General features: G+C 43.1%; 1 protein-coding gene across 3 annotated transcripts in view; it reads left to right on the forward strand.

Moving 5' to 3' along the window:
* Positions 1 to 23,503, forward strand: part of ALKBH8 (alkB homolog 8, tRNA methyltransferase) — a 373,549-nt gene that overhangs the window by 7,817 nt on the left and 342,229 nt on the right. For 2 of the 3 annotated variants that reach the window (XM_069202338.1, XM_069202337.1), the window contains exon 2: positions 5,105 to 5,240. In XM_069202338.1, the coding sequence (XP_069058439.1) occupies positions 5,112 to 5,240 (129 nt within the window). In that variant the 5' untranslated portion in view covers positions 5,105 to 5,111. Of the gene's footprint in view, positions 1 to 5,104; positions 5,241 to 22,899; positions 23,016 to 23,503 lie in introns of those variants that run through there. The other variant, XM_069202340.1, reaches the window with a different exon arrangement.

Here is a 23,503-nt window from a genome sequence, read left to right on the forward strand (position 1 = left end):
TGCCTTAAGACTTTAGCTGCACCTCCCTGATAGGACGGAACTGGTCTGAGGTTGCTTGTGTTTCTTTTCAGAGGAAGTGTGATGTAGCGATTCGAGGTGGGTATGTTTTCCCTGCTCAGAAAGAGGCATACATGCTAAAGAAACAGTGGAATGCTCCCTGAATACCTTCCAGTGGTTCAGATTAATTCAAGCACTTGCATCCATAACCGTTTTGCAACTTTGGTGCCCGCATTATTATCATTAAATCATACAATACAGTAGATCAAGATGTTTGGGTTTGGCCTTTGAGACTGCATTAGCTGTTGTGCCAGACTATTGATTAACAAACTTATCATGCACGATATAGATACATAGGATGGTTATTGGTTACTGGGTTTTATCTACTGGTTTGTTAAATTGTCATTCACATTTTGCTTGTGCCCCCCACTGTATACCTCATGGGACAACGGTTCAGCCCAGTTTGCTAATTGGCTCCTTTCACTTTGAGTGACTGCACACACATTGGTGAGAGGAATGCCGACAACTAGTATAAACACTGGCAATCTGTTGGGGCAGCATTCAAAACCATCTTTTTTTGCCCACTGTGCCACTTTAGACAGAGGCCCGCCCTAAGCAAATCAGTACTGATCCTGCTCCTCATAGGAACAGTGTATCCTGAACTGCCAGGCAGGCAGGGAACACAAGCAGCCGCAGGCTGATTTTTGGCTTTTATTCAGCTTCATCGGTTAGGTATAGCTTGGGCCCTGTGCCGCAGTGAGCAACGGACCATGTCAGTTATATCCTGGCTACTTAGAGCTTTACTTCAAACACAGAAAGGTGCTGGTAGGAATGCTTGCAGATAGTCTGACCATTGGCAGTCCGTAGGGGTAGCATTTCAACCAATTGTTTCTCACTCACTTTGTCACTCTAAAAGAAGTCCTCCCACATTGTTCACGTGCAGTGAACATTTTTATCTTTTTCTTCAATGACACATATCAAAAATGTGTTTTATTTCAGTTTTTGTATTTATTTTAAATGCTGCCTATTGTGCCTGCACTTCGGGGCCCCAATTAAATTATGATTTACTTTCGGTCTCCTTTTTAGGTTTCGCCTGCACAGCGCTTGCGCTGTGCTTGTGAAGTCTTTTGTAGTAAAGAATCCTAAAAGGGACTTGGAACCCGCCCAATTCTAACCTCAATGAACTTAACATTCTTTCATTCCAATGTCGCTTGAAGGTACTTGCTTCTCATTGGCTAGAAGTTCGTCTGCTTTCACTTCCTGCTTTTCTGCTCTGCTTTTGCCATTGTATGGAGCTTGGACCAAGTTCACCTTCCAGTCACTGGCCACTGGCCAGTGTCCTTCCACTGGCTACTCACTCTACAGGTACCTTTTTTTACTCATTACGAATGACAGATCAGCAGGCTATCACACATGCATGCATGTGCTTTACATATTTAAGCATTTGAGTTATGCTGCTTTGAAAGTACATGCAACGTTAAAATATTTGAGCTTGTTTATGTTTTAATCTAAAGCAGGAATATATTTTTTTTCAGCATTTGAGTGCGACCCTGAAGCACGTTTGTACTTCTGTAGAATGTGTGATTCTTCTTTCATGTTCAGGCACGTACTGCTACCACTACCTTGACACCAAAAATCACATTTTATATCATAAACGCCAATGTAATGGTGCTGGACATCAGAGCAGCCCCTGACACGCACTCTTGTGATGAGAGCCATCCAGACGATTCTTACGTCGCTACTGTAGGCCCACGACATGGGGTTTGTGCAGGTTCAAAGATGACCTTCCGGAGCTCTTGATACTTCATCATGTTTTTTGACTCCCCTTTACTGTCGGGATTTTTGGGAAGAGCAGTATTCTTCTGATGCTGGCTTTGTCACCAGAGCTTGGGTGTCTGGCAATGCTTGGCACTGTCATACTGCCTGTAGCTGCTCAGGTGGGGCGAACAGGTGGGAGCTTGAAACATGGGACAGATAGTGTGCTCTAGTTCCAGGAAAGCAAATAAACGGATCTGCATTATAAAAAAACAAGTCTGCAGCACATCTTTCCAGCCCTAGAACTGCTATAAGTGAACGTCCCCTTTTCAAGCCCATACCCCACCTTGCAGGAGCAGTTTCCACAGTAGCAATCCGATCTGCACCGCTGCTGATGCAGGCCCCATTATATTCCCCTCATCAGATCTAGCTTCCCCGCGAAATGCACAAAGGCACAAACACTACTTAATCCACATCGCACACTTCCCCTACTTGGATGCCTGAACCTGCAGATTGACTACACGTTGTCTGATCTGGGACTGTGCTGCACCAGAAATTCACAGTTTGGTCAGTGTTTATACACTGGTATTTAATTTAAGATAGTGCACCTCCACGCTTCGGGACCTATTTATGAGCAGTGACTTAAGGTTACAGGTCTTACTCGAATCCATTTTATATTTTCCTGTTCCAAATTCACAGACTCGGTCAGTACAACAACGAAGTCACACCCTGCGGATAGATTATTTTTACCACCTACCCCCCCTCCCTCCAGCGGCTCATACTACGCTTAACCACGGTGTTGAATCTTGCGTGAAGACTTATAGATAGATATGTGTCAGGCAAACTGTCATCTCTTAAGGGCCCAAATGAAAACAGAAAAGTAAAACCTTTTTAACCAGACTTATGGGCCTATCTATAAATGATTAGATTGTTTCTGTTCATTTTGAGCCCATCTTTGTGGATTATTTCTCTTCAGATATAGTAAGTGGAGAGGATGTGGCATAATAGCTCCAGACTTTGGAACTGGGGAACCAGGTTCGAGTCTTGGCATCGGCACAACATCTTGTAATCCTGTGCAAATCACTTCATGAGCCTACAAAAATGAATTTGCCCTTGTGTAATGTAACTGGTGCTCATGTAAAGTGCTCGAACACCTTTGGGTCGAGTTTGCGCCATATAAAACTGCAAAAACAAAATGTTGCTTCACTTTTCTTTTCTTATGTCAGATACATAAAGTGAGGTGTCAATGGTGCAAAATGCTTTTTCAAGTCTTTAAAACCCCTAAAAAGGTGATACAAACACGGTGAACAATCTTACATCACTATTTACTAGTGTTTCCTTCACTCATTTGTTTTGTTGAGGATGAGCTAGCTTTTTTGTAGTGAGTGCTAGGGAAGTGCTATGCTCTTCATATACATGTGCGAATTGTTTGCATTGCCACCGAAACACCCAGAATTAGTTTTTAAACTTTATAGTCCTGGATGCACAGTCAAGCAATGCTGCAGTCAACTTGAACATGTTCTAGTTAGGCATTTTCTGGTATTTTCATTGTGTTTAACAAAATGCAAGGCTTGCTGTTAAAAAATAATCAGTCAAACAGCCACATCAGTGAATGCTTTTTAATAAAAACATTTTATTGGAAGTATTTGTCAGTCAATTTTCGGTTGATGTATGTTTTCTTTTTTCGATTATTTTTGTTGCATAGTGTGCAGTAAAGCTTTTTTTTTTAAAATAAAAATTACCATCGTACCAACCTGCCAAGGCTTGACCTACGGGCTTTGCCAATGTTTGTTATAGTTGGTAAACATTGTACATCAGTGGCGGCGTTGCTCCCTGTCAGCAGCGGCAGCTGCAAAACCTTTACAAGAAAATGATAATAAACTGTGTTTATTTTCATTTTCTTGTAAAGAGGCGGGGCCACAGGCTCTGACGATCACAGAGGGGGAGTGCACATGTATGTTTGGCCGTCCGTCTTGGAGAGCACAGGGCTCTCTCCAGCTGGCACAGTGTTGCCGGGCTGGAGAAGGCATGCACAGGCTCCCAGTCTGCCTGGGAGTGCCCTGCCTGGGCACTCCCAGCCAATTCTGACACCGCTCTGAGCATCGTTAGGATTGGCTGCAGGGCAGGCTGGGAGCCTGTGCCTGCATCAGAAGCGCGGTGGTGTCGGCAGCGGCGATGACGACGATCCAGGTGTTTAAAAAAAAATGTATTTAATGTTTATTCCCCCACCTCCGTGCACGGCCTCGCCCCTTCAGCAAGCCGCGACTGTTGTTCATACATAGATTAGAAGTGGTAAAACACAGTTTTGATGTTGGTTGCTCTCCTGGATATTATCAGATTTTCTAAAGGATGTTTAAAATGACATGAATGGTCTATATTTTGTCTGACTACTGCTCTCATTTGCATTTTCTGGTATGAGAATCAAATTGCTGTACTGCAGTTCTATATTTAAGACAAGAAAGGTGATCAAGTGCAGGGGTGTCTAACTGTTCCTTTAATAGGAGCTACTAATTCTCAATGAAACCCATCCAGTTATTCATATTATTAATGTTGTACTGTTGTAAAAGTGGCCCTGTCAGACATTAGTGGCCACCCTATGATAAATTACCGCCAGTAATCACCTCCTTTCCTGAGGCCGGGTTGCCAGATGTAATTTAAAAAAGGATTTGTCAATTTGGAATTACTTTTGCATGGGTACTACATAACAGTCATGGCTGCAACGCCCCTGGTACCAACGTGATAGTAATAAGTCTCCCCAGCACCGAATGATTTATCTCTTATATTATATATATCAGCTTTAAATATATTTTGGAAAATCAACGGTTTTTCTCTAAACATTAGCCTAGGAGTTTTGAAAATACACATATTTTCATCTGCAACACACTTTTCATTTTTTGTGTACACATATCCAGCCAATCAAAAGCTTCTAATTCAGTAGGATATGCTGCTGCGCAGGGAACAGATACTGACAGATAGCTGAGAGCCAGCAGTTGTTCAGGAGCTACTCCTCGGAAAAGCCAGACATGTGAGAATATTTGGTCTTAGAGCGCCACCTGGTGACATCAGGTGTAAACTGCTAATGTTATCTGCAATCTTTTGGTTTTTTTGGTCTTGAAAACATGTATTATAAAAACAATTGCCAACTAAGGGCCCTGCCTATACCTCTTGTACTGGTCGATGACGCTAAACGAACGTTCTTTTGTTTAAACCATATTCTGTTTTTTCCCCTTTGCTGTTTTTATGCTTGCCTTAGGTGAATGCTAGAATCATCCTGATACTGAAACTGAAGTTCACGTGACCGAATATTGTAAATGTGTTTCTTTTGTTAATGTCTGCTTATTATGCCCAACAGGCTGATCATGGACTGTGAGCAACAAAGCATTCCTAAGCTTACCAAAGAAGCAAAGAAATTGCTGCGAAAACAGAATAAAGCCAGGCACACGCTGCTGAGGCACGAAGGCATTGATAGCGTGCCCTACGCCACCCAGGTGACTTCAAGTATCTACTAATACAATTTTCTCACTACACAGAGTATAGCTGCCAAGTTTTCAGATTGCGTATGTGTGACATTACCGTGGTTTAAGTGTGCTTATGTGTGACACCTACTTGCAATCCCTCTAATACAGTGCTTATTTAATACGCCAAACTTTCGAAACCCACCGACTTCAATTGGCATGAGGTTGGTGATTTTTTTTAATTGTACCTAATGCATCGTATAATAGCGCATTGTTACTTGCAGACAACATATTTTCCATTGAAATGGCCACTAAATTTGCACAGACATACAATTTTACTGATACAACTATCCTGCATGCAAATGATAATGTGTGGAAATCTTTTTCAGTGAATATTGATCATTTACGAATCATCTAGTAAAGTGTCTTGATTAGTTTTGATCGTTTAAAAAAAATTGTTTCCATCGCACTTTAGAATTACAAAAAAATGTGCTTCATTTTTGGTTTCCTAACTGCTGAATGTGACCAGTTCATTTACAGGTATTTACATTTCTTCGTATATTTTGTGGTGTGTTACAAAAAATTGCATCCTACAGCCTTTCCTTTAACACTTCCTTACCTCAGCAAGACTGTCACTTTACTTTTCTTTCTCTGACTGCAAAAAGAGAGGAGTTTGTAAACACCAAAGGCCATGTTAACAAAACAAACATCAATTTATTAGAAGACCTAGCCGGACATTTGACCTCTTACTTTGAAGCACAGCAAATGTGACAAGATAAATACAGAATCCAACAGCATTTTCCTTTATTGCTTGGGCGTCTGCGACACACCAAAAATCGGCTTGTTACAGACCCACGGTTTGGGAAAAACTACTCTAGTAAGATTATTATCAGAAAATGCCCTTTTGGCCTAACTCTAAGCTTAGACGTAAGTGTCACTTTCTTTTATTTCTTCAAATTTACCTACTTGCACTAAGGCAGTGGTGCTGCTCATTGATAGCAGACTATAGTTGAATTTAAAGTTATCTGCAGAGACCAGCCACCCTCATCCTGAGAAAACAGTGCACACTGTTCCGAGGCGTAAGCATGACAATTGTCAACCTACCCTGCAACCATTATTATTTGGCAGGACTGCAGTCATGGGTAGCAGCTAAATGCAGACTCTATGTGACAAAATACAAGCATCATTTACTGCAATACAGATATTATTTCCATAATATCTCTGGAGTACAATATTGTACTGAATAGCCATCTCAAACAATATTTCTCTATGTCGGCATCCCGTGATATGTCCAACACCTCCCCAATATTTTATTGTGTTTTGGGGGGCACTCCTGTGCCTCATAAATTGGCTTTTCCTGATGGGCACACCAGTCGACCCCTCGCTGACATGTCAGCAGTGAGGGTGGCGCAGGCCGCTTCCACTGGCAAGCTAAATCCCTATTCACCACCAAGCAGGCCATCCCTATGAAGATTCTTTCGGAGCGTGGCCCTCCCAGTTCCTCTAAAAGGCTCAACAGTGCCACCTGGGGACCAAAAGCAACTGTGTGACCCAACACCAATGAATTCTCTGAGCTTATCCTGTCCCAGAAGGAGTGTAGAGCCAGGCAGTCCCAGGCCATGTGGTAGAAATCAGCATCAGGGAGAGAACAGCATGCACATGTGGCCTGGGTTATTTGGCTCATCTGTCGTAGTTGATATGGGGATAGATAAATTGCATGAAAATAATTAATTTAGACCATTCGCAATCGCAGTGTTATCACCAGCACTCTTGGAGTCAAACAGGCCTCTCCCCAGTCGCCGTCATCCAGCTCGCCCACCCAACTCTCCTACTTCTGCTGGAAAGAAGGGGAAGCCACCCAGTGCGTTAATAATCAATGAGCGATAAATCGCTGATATGGCTCCCTTACCTAGGCACCCCATAAGAAGTTTTGCCTCGAGCGGATCATATTCTGGGATTTGGGTATCCAGTGGGAAGTGAACTCGCAAGGCATGGCCCAGCTGGAGGGATCGAAAGAATTGTGTATGGGATAGGAAGTATTGGTCTCTTAATTCCTGAAAGGACATTAGAGACCCTCATCGGCGAACATCCCCAAGGTATGTAATTCTGATCCGGTCCCTTTGGGCAAAACCCTCAAGACTCAAAATCTGTTGAAGCCAGGGGCCCCGCCATAGAGGAGTCAGATCTGTCAGGCGGCAGTCCCGCTGGATTAGGCGCAAAGTCGCTCTCCATCAGAGCACCACCACCCGAGTACAGGAAGGCACTGTTAGGGGCATCCGCCTACTTTAGAGCAGGTTGAGAAGCCCCTCTAACCACAATAATTGAAGCTTCAGACGGTATACATGGTCGGTCATCCCCCCTAAACCATTTATAGGTACTGGATGTGCAGCAAGATAGTATCTATAGATATGAGTCATACCAAAGCCATCGTCAAAAGGAGACTTCAGCGCTCAAGCGAAGGCCATCTGGTGTCGCCCGCCCAAACTAAGGACGTCAGCTTCGAGGTCAAAGAACGGAACCACCCCCGGGACATCTGATATGGAATGTTCGTTAGAATGCGTAAGTACCGGGGAGGCACATCATTTAAAAGACTGCAATAGTCCCAGCGGATTAAAGGGCAGTCGGCTCCACCTGCGGTGGTCCTCATCCAGGGACAATGCAAGGGGACAAAAGTTGAGGGATCAGGCCAAGACCGGAAGGCACGAGATATGAATTCCCAGGTACATAAAAGAGGTCCGGCAGACTGGTATGTCGGGGCACCAATGTTGTCTTGCGGCCTCCACCAGAAGCGTTCTCATAGAGACGGAGGATTTCAAGACACCTAGGACCTGAGATCTGGGGGTCGCTGAGGAAGAGGAGTACGCCGCTGCATATAGGGCTACCCGGTCCTCAGGACCACCCTCTCATCACCAGCCACAGACCCGAGCATCGGAGCATATGAGGTGGGCCAGGGGCTCTAAGGCCAGGGCAAACAGCAGTGCGCATAAAGGGCATTCCTGGTGTGTACCCCAGCGAATTGGAAAGGCGGAAGACAGAACATCAGCGACTTAGACCCGGGCAGTGGGGGTGTTATTCAGGAGGAGCAACATTTTCCGTAAAAATGGTCTGAAGCCCGCTCAATGGAGCACAGCCTGAAGAAATGAGCAGGACATAGTGTCAAATGCTTTCTGGAAATCTAGAAGGAGAAGAGTTAGGTCGCGATCCAGGCAGTGTGACTGAGAAAGGGCCAACTGCACTCTACGAATGCTGTGCCATGTCCTTTTGCCTGGCACAAAGCTACAATGGTCTGGATGGATTAGATGGGACAAGGTCCAAATCAGCCTAGTTGCCAGAACCTTAGCAAAGATCTTGGAGCATCGGTCTGCTGGCAATCCCACTTTAGGTATAACGACAATGGTGGCACTCTCTAAGTCAGGGGGAAAAGAGCCTCCATATAGAGGGCCGGTAGGTGATGCGCCAAAATTGTATGGTATGTATGTATGTGTTGTATGTATGGTATGGTTTGAAGTATCCAATGGGAACGCTATCTGGGCCTGAGGTTTTCCCTGGCTGGAGGTCAGATATAGCCTGGTCCACCTCTTCAGGCGTCAGATGCAGATCTAGTTCTCGGGCCATAGAAGGGGGTTCTTGGCTTCATCGGCTGGGGGGTGGGGAGGAGATGGGAGTGCTCATAAAGGTCCTTGTTGCAAATGGTTGAGCAGTCACAGGCAATTCCTCATGGAGAGTTCCAGGGGAATCTCTGATGGAAGGTAGACTCCTGTTAGAGATATCTCAGGTTACCAGCCAGTATAGCAGCTTGCCGGATTTATCTCCAGATTCATATACCCTTTAGGTCAATGCCCTCCAGCACTGTTCTGCCTCCTCTGCGGAGACCTGTCCATTGCTTATAAGCGACCTTTCTCGCTCAGGTTCAAACAGTCAAAAACTAACTAACTGACTGTCAAGAAGAGCATACACAATGATGAAGATGTTCATGCAACCTTCACATGTCAGAGTACAAAAGAAAACAAGGCAGGGGGACTCCATAGGGAGAGACAAATCAGAGATATGTCTAGTTCTCAGTATTACATGGCAAGCTTAATCAATTTCTTGACAATGAGGTAAGTACCATTTTAATCAGTGACCATACCATATTTTAAGGTAATCAATCAGAAGTCTGAGTAAAACCCTACTCTGATCAGGTTGTGCAAATTGGGGAGTTTGGGATAGTCTCTCTCTGTAGCTACAATTATGTCATGGCTGATATTGAAAACTTCCCACTGCTGAAAGAGCCTGTGTCTGGGGCACAGTGCCCCCAAATTTTATAGGAAAATAAGTAGAATAGGTAAGTGCACCCACATTTTAATTGATCGTTTGAAAAAATATTGAGCAAATCAGACTTTTGAAAGTCAAGACAACACAAATCACTCAAGGAACCTATGATTAATAGAACTATAACTAAAACATAAACGTGCAAGCACTATCGGATTACACTGTTAAAAGTCTAATTCAGGAAAACCATAAGAAACAGCACTGTTTTAGCTTGACGGCTTGTGGTCTTCTTGTGTTGATGTGAGTGAAGAATGACTGGAGGTTTTTATCATGGTGGCTCACCATTATGGGCATTGGGGCTCAGCCCTCCTATATTTTTGTCAATTTTTTATGACATGATAGTGAATAATAGCACATTATTCATTGCTGATATGACAGAATAAATGCTGACAGCGAGGGCCAAGACAAAGACAGTGAATCTCTGTGGCTGGTATCAGTGCATAGAGGCATGTGTGCCAGCCATCAGACCAATTTTTCAGGGCTGGCGAAGACAGAACCCTAGCCTCAGAGGCCTGTCACGCCCAGGTGCCACCCCATTTGTGATGCACTGCAGTGTTACCTGTAAAGATAGCCCTGAACACCTGAGGCTTAAGCCCTGGAGTGCCAGGACTAGCCGTCAATCAGCCTTCTAATTTTCCCACTCCCATGTCATCATAGGATGATGTGAGAAGGTTAACTGACCCCTGTGATGAGTTGGCAGAGGGTGGTGTGAAAAAGCATGAGGTGGAGCCTGCGTAGTGCATCAGCATGGTGTATGCACTGCACAGTCTCTGCCTTTCAGTTTCTTGCTTCAGTGTTTGAGATGGAGTGGACCTGTGTGACTGCCCCAAGGGTCATCAAGCAACAACAGTTTAAGAATTGAAGCAGGCTGGCATTGGCAGCTGAAGGGAAGTAACATTTCTCAAATGTTGAGTGTGCGTCTGATACCATGCGCATGTTTTTTAGTGAAATTGACTGATAGAAATTAATTCTTGGCTGAAGAAGGCACCTACGGCTATACAATGGGACTAGCCTATGGGAGGTAATTCCTGGCATTCAGGCTCTTATGGCAAAGTGCTGACACTGGGACACTAGAGGCGAATTTTTGAACAGGAATGCCCACTGAAAAAGTCTGGCACTGGAATATTGTAGGTTGTTCTTGACATAAGGGACCCCATGCTAAATAGCTTGCCCCAGCACACTGGAGGTGAAGCCTGGCATATGGGGCACCAGTGGCCAAATGCTGGTGCTGACGTGCTGGAGGTAATTATTGGCAAAAGGGAGAACATTCATGGATTATTTGTGAAAGAGGGACAGGCACCGATGACAAAATGCTAGACCGGACATACCTGAGGTAATTTTGGACATATGAGTCACCCATGGTCCATGAATGGCATCAGTCACAAAATTCAGACACATGCATATTGTATGTAATTCCTAGCATAAGGGGGTATCCAGAATAAAATGAAAATGCTGTCACTAGCACAACGGAGGTAATTATTGACATTCAAGGTCACCCAGTGCACATTTTGAAAAAAAATGGAGCCAACTCCTGGGAACAGTATGCTTTATTGGCTTGGCATACTATCAATGTACTTGAGTAATAATTGGATGACTATTCAGAGCCTGTGGCTTTTAAGAAAATGTATGTAAACTCTTGCTTTAAAATATATCTTTTGACTAAGGGGGTCATTCTGACTCCCGCCGGGCGCGGTCACCGCGCGCCTGGCGGGAGCCGCCAAAATACCGTACCGCGGTTGGAAGACCGCGGTGGGTATTTTGAGGTTTCCCCTGGGCTGGCGGGTGGCCTCCAAAAGGCCGCCCGCCAGCCCAGGGGAAACCGTCCTTCCCATGATGAAGCCGGCTCGTAATCGAGCCGGCGGAGTGGGAAGGTGCGACGGGTGCTGTTGCACCCGTCGCGTATTTCACTGTCTGCCAAGCAGACAGTGAAATACTCGTAGGGGCCCTCTTACGGGGGCCCCTGCAGTGCCCATGCCAGTGGCATGGGCACTGCAGGGGCCCCCAGGGGCCCCGCGACCCCCCCTACCGCCATCCGGTTCCCGGCGGGCGGACCGCCGGGAACTGGATGGCGGTAGGGGGGGTCGGAATCCCCTCGGCGGCGCAGCAAGCTGCGCCGCCTTGGAGGATTCATACGGGCGGCGGCACACTGGCGGGAGACCGCCAGTGTTGCCGGTCTGACCGCGGCTTTACCGCCGCGGTCAGAATGCCCTGCGGGGCACCGCCGGCCTGTCGGCGGTGCTCCCGCCGACCCTGGCCCCGGCGGTCTAAGACCGCCGGGGTCAGAATCACCCCCTAAATGTTTTGCAGAGTCCCCTCAACTCCTTGTAGAAGTTGGACATTTCATTTATTTTTAATCATATGTGCTGGGTGACGTTTTGCAGTTAGTTAACATGCAGTTTGATGAAGTCACCAATTATTGTATCTTATTAGCTGATGTAAAATGAGGCATAATATATTGATGTAATGCTAGTCCATATTTTGAATGGTAAAAATCTACGTTTTTGTTCATATTTCTCTGCACTATACCCACTTCCATAGCTGGGCAGTGCATGTTCAGAGTGAGTTCTTTTGGTTGCTTATTACAATTACAGTATATTTTCAGGGTTTCATTTGTGATTTTGTGCACCTGAGTGTTGGGGGAGATCTGGGAGTTAACTGGCCACACAGTGAGAAGTGCAGGGGCAACTCTTCATGTTTGAAAGTAGTTTCAGTTAAATATATGTGTTCAAATGTGTGTATTAGAACATTTGTTTCTGATTTGTTAATTGTTGTGTGTACTTGCCAACCATGCAGAACGTTCCTCCTTCTTTTTACATCTGTATCAGGAGAACCTGCACACAGATGGTCCAAATACAAGGTTATTTTTAAATATCTCATTGCACTGTCTTTAAGGCACTGTTCCTCCTCACAGAGAGAGAGAGAATGTTATGAGTGTCAATGGGGAATGCAAGGTCCCAAGTTGCATTTTTAGGCAGAAAATACCATGTTTGTATTCTGTGTTTGTACCGTAGGTAGCAGTGCTGCTGAACACTGCCTCAAGGGAAGTGAGTTACTTGCAAAATGAACCTAGGTGACCATAAACGTAAATAGTGATTTACCGGCTAGACGAGCATGCACGTTTACAGTTTACCTGAAACAGTCAGTCTGAGTTTGAAGTCTGTAGAGAAAGCATAGGGCTGCACCAGACACCTAGGGGGTCATTCCGACCCTGGCGGTCAAAGACCGCCAGGGCCGCGGATGACGGAAGCACCGCCAACAGGCTGGCGGTGCTTCCCTGCACATTCTGACCGTGGCGGTAAAGCCGCGGTCAGAAAACCGGGTCCGGCGGTTTCCTGCCGGATTTCCCCCGGCTGGGCGAATCCGCAATGGCGGCGCTGCAAGCAGCGCCGCCATAGGGATTCTGACCCCCTTCCCGCCAGCCTGTTTCTGGCGGTTTTTACCGCCAGGAACAGGATGGCAGGAACGGGTGTCCTGGGGCCCCTGGGGGCCCCTGCACTGCCCATGCCAATGGCATGGGCAGAGCAGGGGCCCCCTAACAGGGCCCCAGCCTGCTTTTCACTGTCTGCCTAGCAGACAGTGAAAAGCGCGACGGGTGCAACTGCACCCGTCGCACACCTGCAACACCGCCGGCTTCATTCGGAGTCGGCTTCAATGTTGCAGGCCGCCTTCCCGCTGGGCCGGCGGGCGCTAACAATGTTAGCGCCCGCCGGCCCAGCGGGAAGGTCGGAATGGCCCCAGCGGTATTTCGACCGCGGAGCAGCCATATGGCGGTTCCCGCCAGGCGGGCGGCGCCCGCCGCCCACCGGGGTCGGAATGACCCCCCTAGTGTGTTTTCCTCTGAACTTCCCAGAGCCAACGGTGTATGGATAAAATCCAGTTTCATTCATGAGTTGAAGAGAGAATCACTAGATTTTTCTGAACCTCTGAAAGCTACTCACTTTGGTGGTATGTGATCCTCCCCCTCAGGTAGCTTGCAGGATTTCAGGTAGACGGCAGGAGCCAAGCAGCAGGGTTGGGCCATTTTTGGGAGAGCAGCTCGGTGAGTAGAAAAAGCATGTTATGTCACCCCCTACTTGCCGGGAGCTAGCCTCCAAGCTAAAAGAAGACTAACCCTACATGTTTCAGGCCACATCTCGGTCACCTTGAACAATTTCTTGGACTCAGAAGCAACAACCATTTTGGCGTTGAAGCTTCTGGCTCTGGTCTTGTCCATCCATACACCTTGTTCTTCCTAAGTACTTTAACTACCTGTTCCCTTCTTGGTGAGCACAGGAGGATTGGATGTGGAGCAGACTTGATAGGCCTGCATTCAAAGCCTTTAGTTTATTTTGCGTTCAATAGCCTTTATGCTGTGGAGTCATGTGAAGAGGAGATCTAGAAGTACATGTGGCAAACTCTCTACTGAACCTCAGTGGACATGTCATAGTCATCTGCCTCCAGAGTTAGAGGCAACCCACTCAATACATTTTGAATCTTCAGTGGTGGATAGCATTTGTACACACTAAAAGAGGGAAAAGCATCAGTACACAACTCTTGACACAGCTGAGAGCCAAGAGACTAAAGCGTGGTGTTGTAAAACCACAAATTGAGATAAAAAGATGCATAATCAACTAGAGCCAGTCGCCACCAGCATAGCAGCTACCATTGGAGAGAAGAAATGGATATAAAAAGAGCCACAATCAGCCACACACAAGAGAATGGAGACATGGGTGAGAGGAGAAGGCACTGCAGCATTTGGCAAGAGAAGGAAGAATAAGAATGAAGGACTGCTGATGTATGTTTTCAGAGGAGGTTGAATGAAGTGGTGGATATCTGTGGGTAATTACAAACAGGAAGAAAAAGGGGGAGGAGATGAGGACAAAAATGGGTGGTCATGCCAATGAAGTAAGTTACAGGTGATGGTGTGTGATGATGCAGGCATGTGGAGGGTGGTAGCAAGTCCTCAGCAAGGAAAGTGGGGACTGGCAAAGCTTACTGCCACAAAGACAAGGGAGAACATGGTAAAGAGGACTGGAATCAGATATGCAGGCAAAGGGAGGAAAGAGAGAGAGAAAGGGGAAACAGAGAGGAAAATAGGAAGACTACAGAAAGACTGAAAAGAGAACTGGCATCTTGATAAAGGAACATAGATGTGGTGATGAGGAACTGAATAGTGAAGAAGTTACCGAGCGGTGTCAGATGGGGAGGAAGATATGAAGAGGGAAAGATTTTAAACAAGGAGGCTAGAAATTGTGGCAAAAAAATTGATGAGATGGAGCAGTGTGAGAAAACCTGGAAAACGAGGTTGTTTGGACTAGAAACCAAACAGAGGAAGAACTGGAGCGAGACGTAGGTATAGTATGGGGAAACAGAAATTGGAAAGGAGAAAATGGAAGGAATGGAGAGTAAAGTTGAAACTCAGGAATATAGGAGATGTAAATAGGCAGTAAAACACTGGAGAAGTAGTAGGTGATGGGGCATCTAGAACAGCAAAAAAACACATCAAAAACATTGCATGTGAGAAGAGTTTCAAAAAGTTATGTGGAAGAGGACCAAAGGGCTGAAAACTGCAGAAATATGGGAATGCACATGAAGAAGGTGAATAGCTACAAGAGGTGAGTGGGAGGCTATTGTAGGAAGGTGTATTAGCGAGCAGACGAGGTTAATAGAGTAACAAGGGAGCATGATGGCATTGATTTGTTTTGAAATAATTGGGTTGTACATTAAAAGGTTTATGTATTTTTATAAATTCTTTTAATTAAAGATTTATAACACAGTCCAACAAAAAAAACACACGTACCTTCTCCGCAGAGAAATAGGCCGTCTCCCATTAAACCCACATACACCTAGCATTATGTGACCTGTGCATTCACGCTCGTACATTGCCCCCACCACCACCTCTCCCAGCCACACTGTGAGCCAAGAGCCCACCATGCTCATTAAAGCAGTTGCTGAGATATCCAGTGCTGCCATACCCAGCCCCACTTTTTTGGGGTATACAAGGCACTTGTAAACCTTTATCTCATGTATGGCGCACCAGTCTATATCCATTTTACACTGCTTTAGGTTGAGAAGACCATAGAACCACACAGGTGAACCACATTACTTCTAGCAATCATGAGGCGCTCCCTGCCGAAGATCATTACACTTTGTTGTGGGACTACCTCCACCAGTTATCAAATACCCCCTATTTTGCTGAAAGGGGGCCCTCTATGCCAGCCACCCTATTATGCAACCAACATTTCTTTGATACTGGGCACTCCACAGTGTGTGGAACAGTGTACACCTCCAACCACAGCCTTGCAGGCAGTGATCATCAGGAGTGCACTGAATCTTGGCCAGGAGTGATCTGGTCTGGTAAATCCTATGAAGGATCACTCATTGCACCAATCTTAAATGGGACCCTATGGAAACATCTCTTGGTCCCATCACCCCCTTTACCCACTCCCTGTCCTCGAGGGTACCCGTGTCCTCCTCCCATTTAGCCCTAAGGTATACAAGCAGGTCATGGGTATTATTTATGATAGTCTGGTATATGACAGATATGGCTTTCTGTGGGATCCCTTGAACTAAAAATCTGTTCTCCACAGGGGATGCTTCCTCAAGAGGGCTGCATCTACGTAGATTCGTGGTTTGCCAGACCGTGGCGGAACAGCAGGAACTAAAATGCCTCGTGCTCGCAGTTTAAACTCCTCTTGAGGGTCTACCATGGTTTTGGACCCATCCTCCCCCCAAGAGTCACCCAATTTGCTAATCCCTTTCAGATCCCACTTACCAAAGCCCGGCAGACTCCCAATCTCCCGGAGCAGGGCACTATCTCATAAAGGAATTTCTCTTGTCAGGGTCCACTCCACTCATGTCAACATAGTGCACTGTCCCAGGATCGGCTCACTGCCAGAGTGTGCTGCGATAGCGGTGTGCAGCTATTACATCTATATAACGCAGCTGGGCAACTCCTGTCACTTACTGCATGTCTGTCTGCTCTCAGTGAGGGCTCAGACAGAGGGGCAGAAGCCCAGTCTTTAATTGTTATCAATTGAAAGGCCCAGTATTAAGCCTGTACATCAGGGACAGCAATTCCAGTCATACACTACCCTGGTCAGTTTCCCAAGGGCGATTCTAGCTGTTTTCCCATCCAATAGCAGTGCCCGCAGTTTTGACAAGAGTTTTTATTGTTAACATCATTAGGTCTGGAGTTAAATTTGACTAAATATATATGTAACATATTTACATATAGGGGCTTTTAGCCATCTCTCTTAATTCATTAGTCTGTTGCTGTGTCATTCAGATTTTGCTTCCCCCAGTACGGCATATAGCATGGAGCAGTGGATCAGCCTAATTAAGCAACAGTACATTGCACAATGGGGTGACCCCTAGAAAAACACTGATAACAAATATTTAAACAACTCGTAATGTAAAGATGATACTATCCATCAAAGTCTCCTCAAGTACATAAATGTAATAAAGTAACCCAAAACAATATTATGAGTATAGAACAAAGGGAAGAAAACTGTAACATCAGTAGTCCATAATTATTCAAATTAACGGATTACAACCAACTTTCGGTTACGCTTATTAAAGCAATTAGTCCACGGTATTTGATGAAAAATGTTTAATTGTTGAGCGATCTTTGATCCAAATTGTTCATATGTCCAAATTCAAGCCACATTCTGGTTACAAGACGTTCAAGCCAACACGTGTTTCGTCTTTGGGAGTGAATAACATCCCTAAACGACTTCTTCAGGGCTAAAAAATCATAGATAACACACATGAGTAATGGCCAATATGCTCAATCGTCAAATAACATATAAGTGCACCCAAGTGTGCATGCATAACCCAAAGGGAGAGATTCATTATCTAAAAAGTGTATTACGTACCCCAAAGAGCAAAATGTATAATATATCTATAAAAGGAAAAGGATAAACCTCACATGTAAAACAGATAAAGTATATAGTCCATACCCTTAACAAAAAAATCTTTTTATATAAGTCACCACTGAACTACCTGTAAACCACATAACACCACTAGTGTATCAATCCACATGCATTTAAATTATAGTGTACACCAAACACCAAACAGAACCATGATTTAAATTAGGTTACTATACCTTACAGATCCAAAAATAATCGAGAAATAAACTGTAGATTCAGCAATAATAAATTGTCCTATAGACTACTTCAACATCTGATATTTCAACTGCTGTCAAGAAAAACCCATAATGAATATCAACATAAAATAAGTCAACACATGGGTTTCATCATCAACTACACATACTAAACGTATCCACCATATCCAAAATAAACAGAATGTAAAAAGAAAACGCTTATTATTAATAAAATTAATCAATATAGACTTAATAGTCTCTGAAAATCTATGACGATCTAATTTGAAATATACCACCTACTAAAAATCAAATAAATGTCTCATCAATCAGTTAACATGCTCAAAATCTTATACTCAAGTCTACCGAGAACACTCACGTCTCAATTTCGAATTGTCAGCATAATTAAAGAATCACCGGCATCTTCCGTCTCCTGTTTCATGAACGTCTAGCGAGTACGCTGACGCCGCGCGTATCGACCCGGAAGTTAAATACACTTCAGGGTTGGTAATACACTATTCCAGAAGAAAGGGAATAGACATGGAAATCGGACTAATAACATAAACGATCCGATTTTACACACTTCAAAATGCCTACATTCCACTATTAATGAAAGACTACCGATAATATAGATGAATAAATGCACCCCTTATATAGTAAATAAGAAAAAAGAAAAAAAAAAAAAAAAGATTCGCTATAACATATTTCGAGAAATCACCATAATGACCTTTTATAACAACTACATAAATCATATATAGCAGCACACGTTGATTAACAACAATAGATAATATGTGATTACTATGAGGAACCAAAGAAAATAAAAAACAAATCAATAATAGTAACCCCACTATTATTAAAAGAATAGACAAATGAGAATTTTGGCTCAGCACTCATATACACTTGATAATGTTAACAAATAGAAATATTATATAGTACATAGAATATTAAATATAAACTGATATATAAACAGTCAAAAATTTAATAATTAATCACCCAAAAAGAACTCTAGTTCCCTATCAGTATTAAGACCAGTTTCAACAGTCCTAAGTCTCATTATCCATAGTGCCTCCTGTTGGCGTAAATATAACTCTCTATTGCCACCTCTTGGGTTACGTACAATGTGTTCCAGACCAAAAAATGTAAACCTCTTTTGAACTCCTTGTGTAGAACATGAGACCATATGGGTCACCAAGGGATATCTCATATCCTCATTTTTAAGTACCCGCATGTGTTCGCTTATTCTAATTTTAAGTGGTCGTATGGTGCTGCCCACATAGATTTTTGAACATTTACATCGTATTATATACACAACATGATTGGAATTGCAATCCATAGTAGAACATATTAAATATGATTTGCCCTCATGATGGTATTCTTTCAACTTATGACAGGCCCAGCGACACACTCCACATACGCCACATCTGTAGAAACCAACTTCTTTTTGAGATAACCAAGTTGTTTTAGGAGGGATAGTCGTGAAGCTGGGACTTAAAAGAGTTCTCAACGTTTAACCCCTACGAAAGGATGTCTTAATTGGCCCTAATGCGATATCCTTAAATATTGGGTCCTGTGAAAGTAATTTCCAATGTTTGAACATAAATTTTTGTAAAATAAGGGATGCATCAGTATATTCAGTGATAAACCTAACTGTATCACATGCCTCTTTAGACTTATTACGTTCTATAAGTTCTAATGTTGTATTTCTATCTAGGTACTGTGCTCTATGTCGAGCCTTCTTAATAATTTTATTTGAATAGCCACGCATTGTGAACCTCCATGTCATTGAGTTGGGCAATAAATTCATTATCTAGACTACAGTTGCGCCGAGCTCTCAAAAATTCACCAAAAGGAATTGCTGCAATCTGATGTCTGGGATGGGAACTGGTTGCATGAAGGATGGAGTTACAAGCAGTTGTTTTGCGAAAAAGTCTACTATGAATTTTATGTTCCATAATAAAGAGTTCTACATCTAAAAACTCAATCTTTACATCACTAAATTGATAAGTAAATCTAACATTCATGTGATTAGAGTTCAGAAAATTGCAAAATTCTACAAGTTTTTCTTTGCCTCCAGTCCAAATCATAAAACAATCGTCTATGTAGCGTCCCCAAAATAAAATAAAAGTCTGCCAAGCTGCAGCACCAGGACCCCAAATCCATAACTGTTCAAACCACCCCATAAATAAGTTCGCATATGATGGAGAGAACTTCGAGCCCATGGCTACACCTTGATTCTGTCGATACCAAATGTTATTAAAAAGGAAAAAATTATTTTTAGTGATCAAGTTGATCATGTCTAATAACATTTTAGTATGTTCCCATAGATCCGCAGGTCTTCTGTTCAAAAAATATTTTAAAGCTTCCAAACCTAAGTCATGATTAATACATGTATAAAGTGATACAACATCTAAGGTCACCAGAAGCATATTACTGTCCCACTCCACATCACTTAGGATACTAAGAATGTGTGTGGTGTCCCGAATGAACGAAGGGAGATTATGTACCAATGGCTGCAAAAAGCAATCAACATACTCCGAGAGTTTTTCTGTCGGGCCCAATATACCCGATATTATAGGTCTTCCTGGTGGGAATGGTGAACCCTTATGTATTTTAGGTAGAGTGTACAAACATGGATACCGAGGGTGATGTACCTTCAAGTATAAGTATTCATCTTTATTAAGTAATCCCTTATGTTGCCACTCCAATAGATTTCTGTTAATAGTACACATAAGCATAAAAATGGGATTATGTGGTAATTTCCCATAACAGGACACATCACTAAACTGTGATACAATTTCGTTGTCATAATCCACCTTGTTCATAATGACCACATTTCCACCTTTATCCGCAGGTCTGATGATAATGTTTTTATTCTGTCTCAATTCTTTTAAAGCAGTGAGTTCTTCAATATTTAAATTACTGGATATCTGTCGAGATTTATTCTTGATTAAATATTTGTCATAATCCTGACACACTGCATCAAAAAATTTATCTAGAGAATTGGAAGCTAGAGATCTAGGAGTCCACCTAGATTTCAATTTCAGACCACTAGATACACTTTTATCCGAAACAATATCAAGATCATGTAAAATTCTCGCAGTAATATCAGGGTCTTCATCTCGTTCGACTAAAGATAATAAAACTGCTGTATCATGAATATCCTCAATAGATAGGTTACTGGAGGAGGATTCAATCGTCTCAGAGTGCATCAACCTGCCTGGATTATTATGAAAATGTTGTTTAAGTTTGAGTTTGCGCACAAATTTAAATAGATCAATTTTGGATCTACAAGGGTCACCAAAATTTGTAGGACAGTAACTCAGACCTTTTGATAAAAGGTTTTTGACCCCTGTCGTTAACTCCAGACTTGATAAATTCACTATATTAATTAGTGATGTATTTTCAGAGTTCACATTTTCCTGTCTCGAGATCTCGTCTTGACACCTTCCAACTCCTTTGTCATATTGCCCCTTTCCTCTGCTGCCTCTCCTAGTCTTTTTGGTTGTCCCACCTCTTTGTTTAGAACATTTCTGCCTCGTCTCATCCTCATTAGTTCCACTAAAAAATTATTGCCACTTGAGGTAGTGTGAGCCAAAGTCCCAGCTCCACTCTCTACATCACTGTCACTAGTTACTGAGGTGCTAACCGAAGATGAGTCAGAAGACTTTGATATTCCTGAGCCCCGAAGGGGCCCCATTGTGTGAAACAGATGATCATATTTGGAAGCAAAGGTAAAAATTCTACCTGATAAATAATCTCTCTTGTCCCGCTTTAATTTGCGCGCTTTTCTTTGCATTATTTCCTCTTGATGTTTAAGTAAGATATCTTCCAAAATTTTATAATTTTTCTCGGTAGCTTCTCTAAGATCTAAAGATGTAATTTCCTGTTCTATAGTACTGATTTCAATTTGTAATTGACTCACCTTTCTCTCTGAGTTAATAATCAATATATCCATGAGTTTCATAGAACTCGCTGTGAGTTCCTCTTCCCATAATACCAATAAATCTTCATCCAGATCATCATATGTGGGAAATATTTGAGACCTTAGGCCTCGAGGGATACGATTAAGTTTTTTATATTGTTTTAACGTTGTTCCATCCCACCATTTAGATAATTCATTTTTCTTGATTCTCTCTAATTTAATAAATTTGCTCCTGAGGCCTTCCTTTGGTACAGTGCCCCCCGACTTATTAACAAACATACCTCCCTTTGCTAAATTACTAAATAATTCCTCTGCTGCCTTATTTCTATCCATAATGAAGTAAAATTGTTCAATAGTACCTGTGCAGCCTCCTCTAATGCAAACAATACTACAAACGGGGTGTAATATGAGGAAATGGCGCTCAAAGTACTAGTCTGCCAGTATAATTATTGGGGAAACCCCACAAGGGAAACACCCAACCCTCAGAGGTCCTAAACCTCACACTAATAATACATTGCACAATGGGGTGACCCCTAGAAAAACACTGATAACAAATATTTAAACAACTCGTAATGTAAAGATGATACTATCCATCAAAGTCTCCTCAAGTACATAAATGTAATAAAGTAACCCAAAACAATATTATGAGTATAGAACAAAGGGAAGAAAACTGTAACATCAGTAGTCCATAATTATTCAAATTAACGGATTACAACCAACTTTCGGTTACGCTTATTAAAGCAATTAGTCCACGGTATTTGATGAAAAATGTTTAATTGTTGAGCGATCTTTGATCCAAATTGTTCATATGTCCAAATTCAAGCCACATTCTGGTTACAAGACGTTCAAGCCAACACGTGTTTCGTCTTTGGGAGTGAATAACATCCCTAAACGACTTCTTCAGGGCTAAAAAATCATAGATAACACACATGAGTAATGGCCAATATGCTCAATCGTCAAATAACATATAAATAATTAATTAAGCAACAGGTTAACTTCACTTTGAGTAACTGCATTTTGGGCTTTCACAAGGAGCACATCCACACACATTAGTTCCCTTCAGTGCCAGTGTTTTTGCTTTTACTTTATTAGGTATTTTGGTGTTGCCTTTGTATTTATAGACTGATATGATAGCAGGAGGCATTTGATGTGAACACAGGGCACAGACAATCTTTACCGGATCCCGTTTCCTGCTAATACTGTTGTAAGTTCCTTTTGGTGTGTTTTGCTTTTCTGACTGCTGCTATTTCACAGCATTCCAGATTGTGTCCATTTGAAACTCTTCTGTATTAATGTATCCTCTTTTTACTTCTTTCTTTCTTTCTCCCTAACAGAATACAAGTTGTTAGGTTCCAGAAGGGCGAGCTCCCAGTATGTTACAATCGGGCAATAGCACTTCAACTCTTGTCCCCAGAAGGGAAGTTGCTAGCAGCTGCCCCCGCAGTGTGGAGGCCCACATATAGATAACACAGAGAAACAGAAAAACTAGAAACAAGTAAGTCAAAACGCAGACTCAGTATGTAGCAGGCAAAGTATTTTACCTGCAACCATGTGTGCACTAATTCTGCCCAGTGGTTGGAAAAGCATAAGTCTTCTTTCAGTTGGTTGTGATTCCCAACGCTGCACCTAGATCGTCCAACATGGACATGCTCTATTACATTCCTAAATCAAGGCGCTGGAGGTAAATCACCATGTCATCGGTGTACAAGGACACAATGTGTAACTCGGCATGTAATGAGATCCCCCAAGGTTCACCTACAGTCCTCATTATGCTAGCAGAGTGTTCTACTACCAAAGCAAAGAATATTGGTAAAAAGGGGCATCCATACTGCGTACCTCGGTACAGCCCAAAGAACCCTGAAATGCCACCTTCCACTCTAAAACGAGCTCTGGCATCTGTATAGATGAGGGCAACCCATCTGTACCAGCGAGGACCCAAATTCATTTGCTTCATCATTTCCAGGAGGTATGACCAGCCCGACT

Source organism: Pleurodeles waltl, chromosome 8 (genome assembly GCF_031143425.1).
Source record: "Pleurodeles waltl isolate 20211129_DDA chromosome 8, aPleWal1.hap1.20221129, whole genome shotgun sequence".
Classification (NCBI taxonomy): Eukaryota; Metazoa; Chordata; class Amphibia; order Caudata; family Salamandridae; genus Pleurodeles; species Pleurodeles waltl.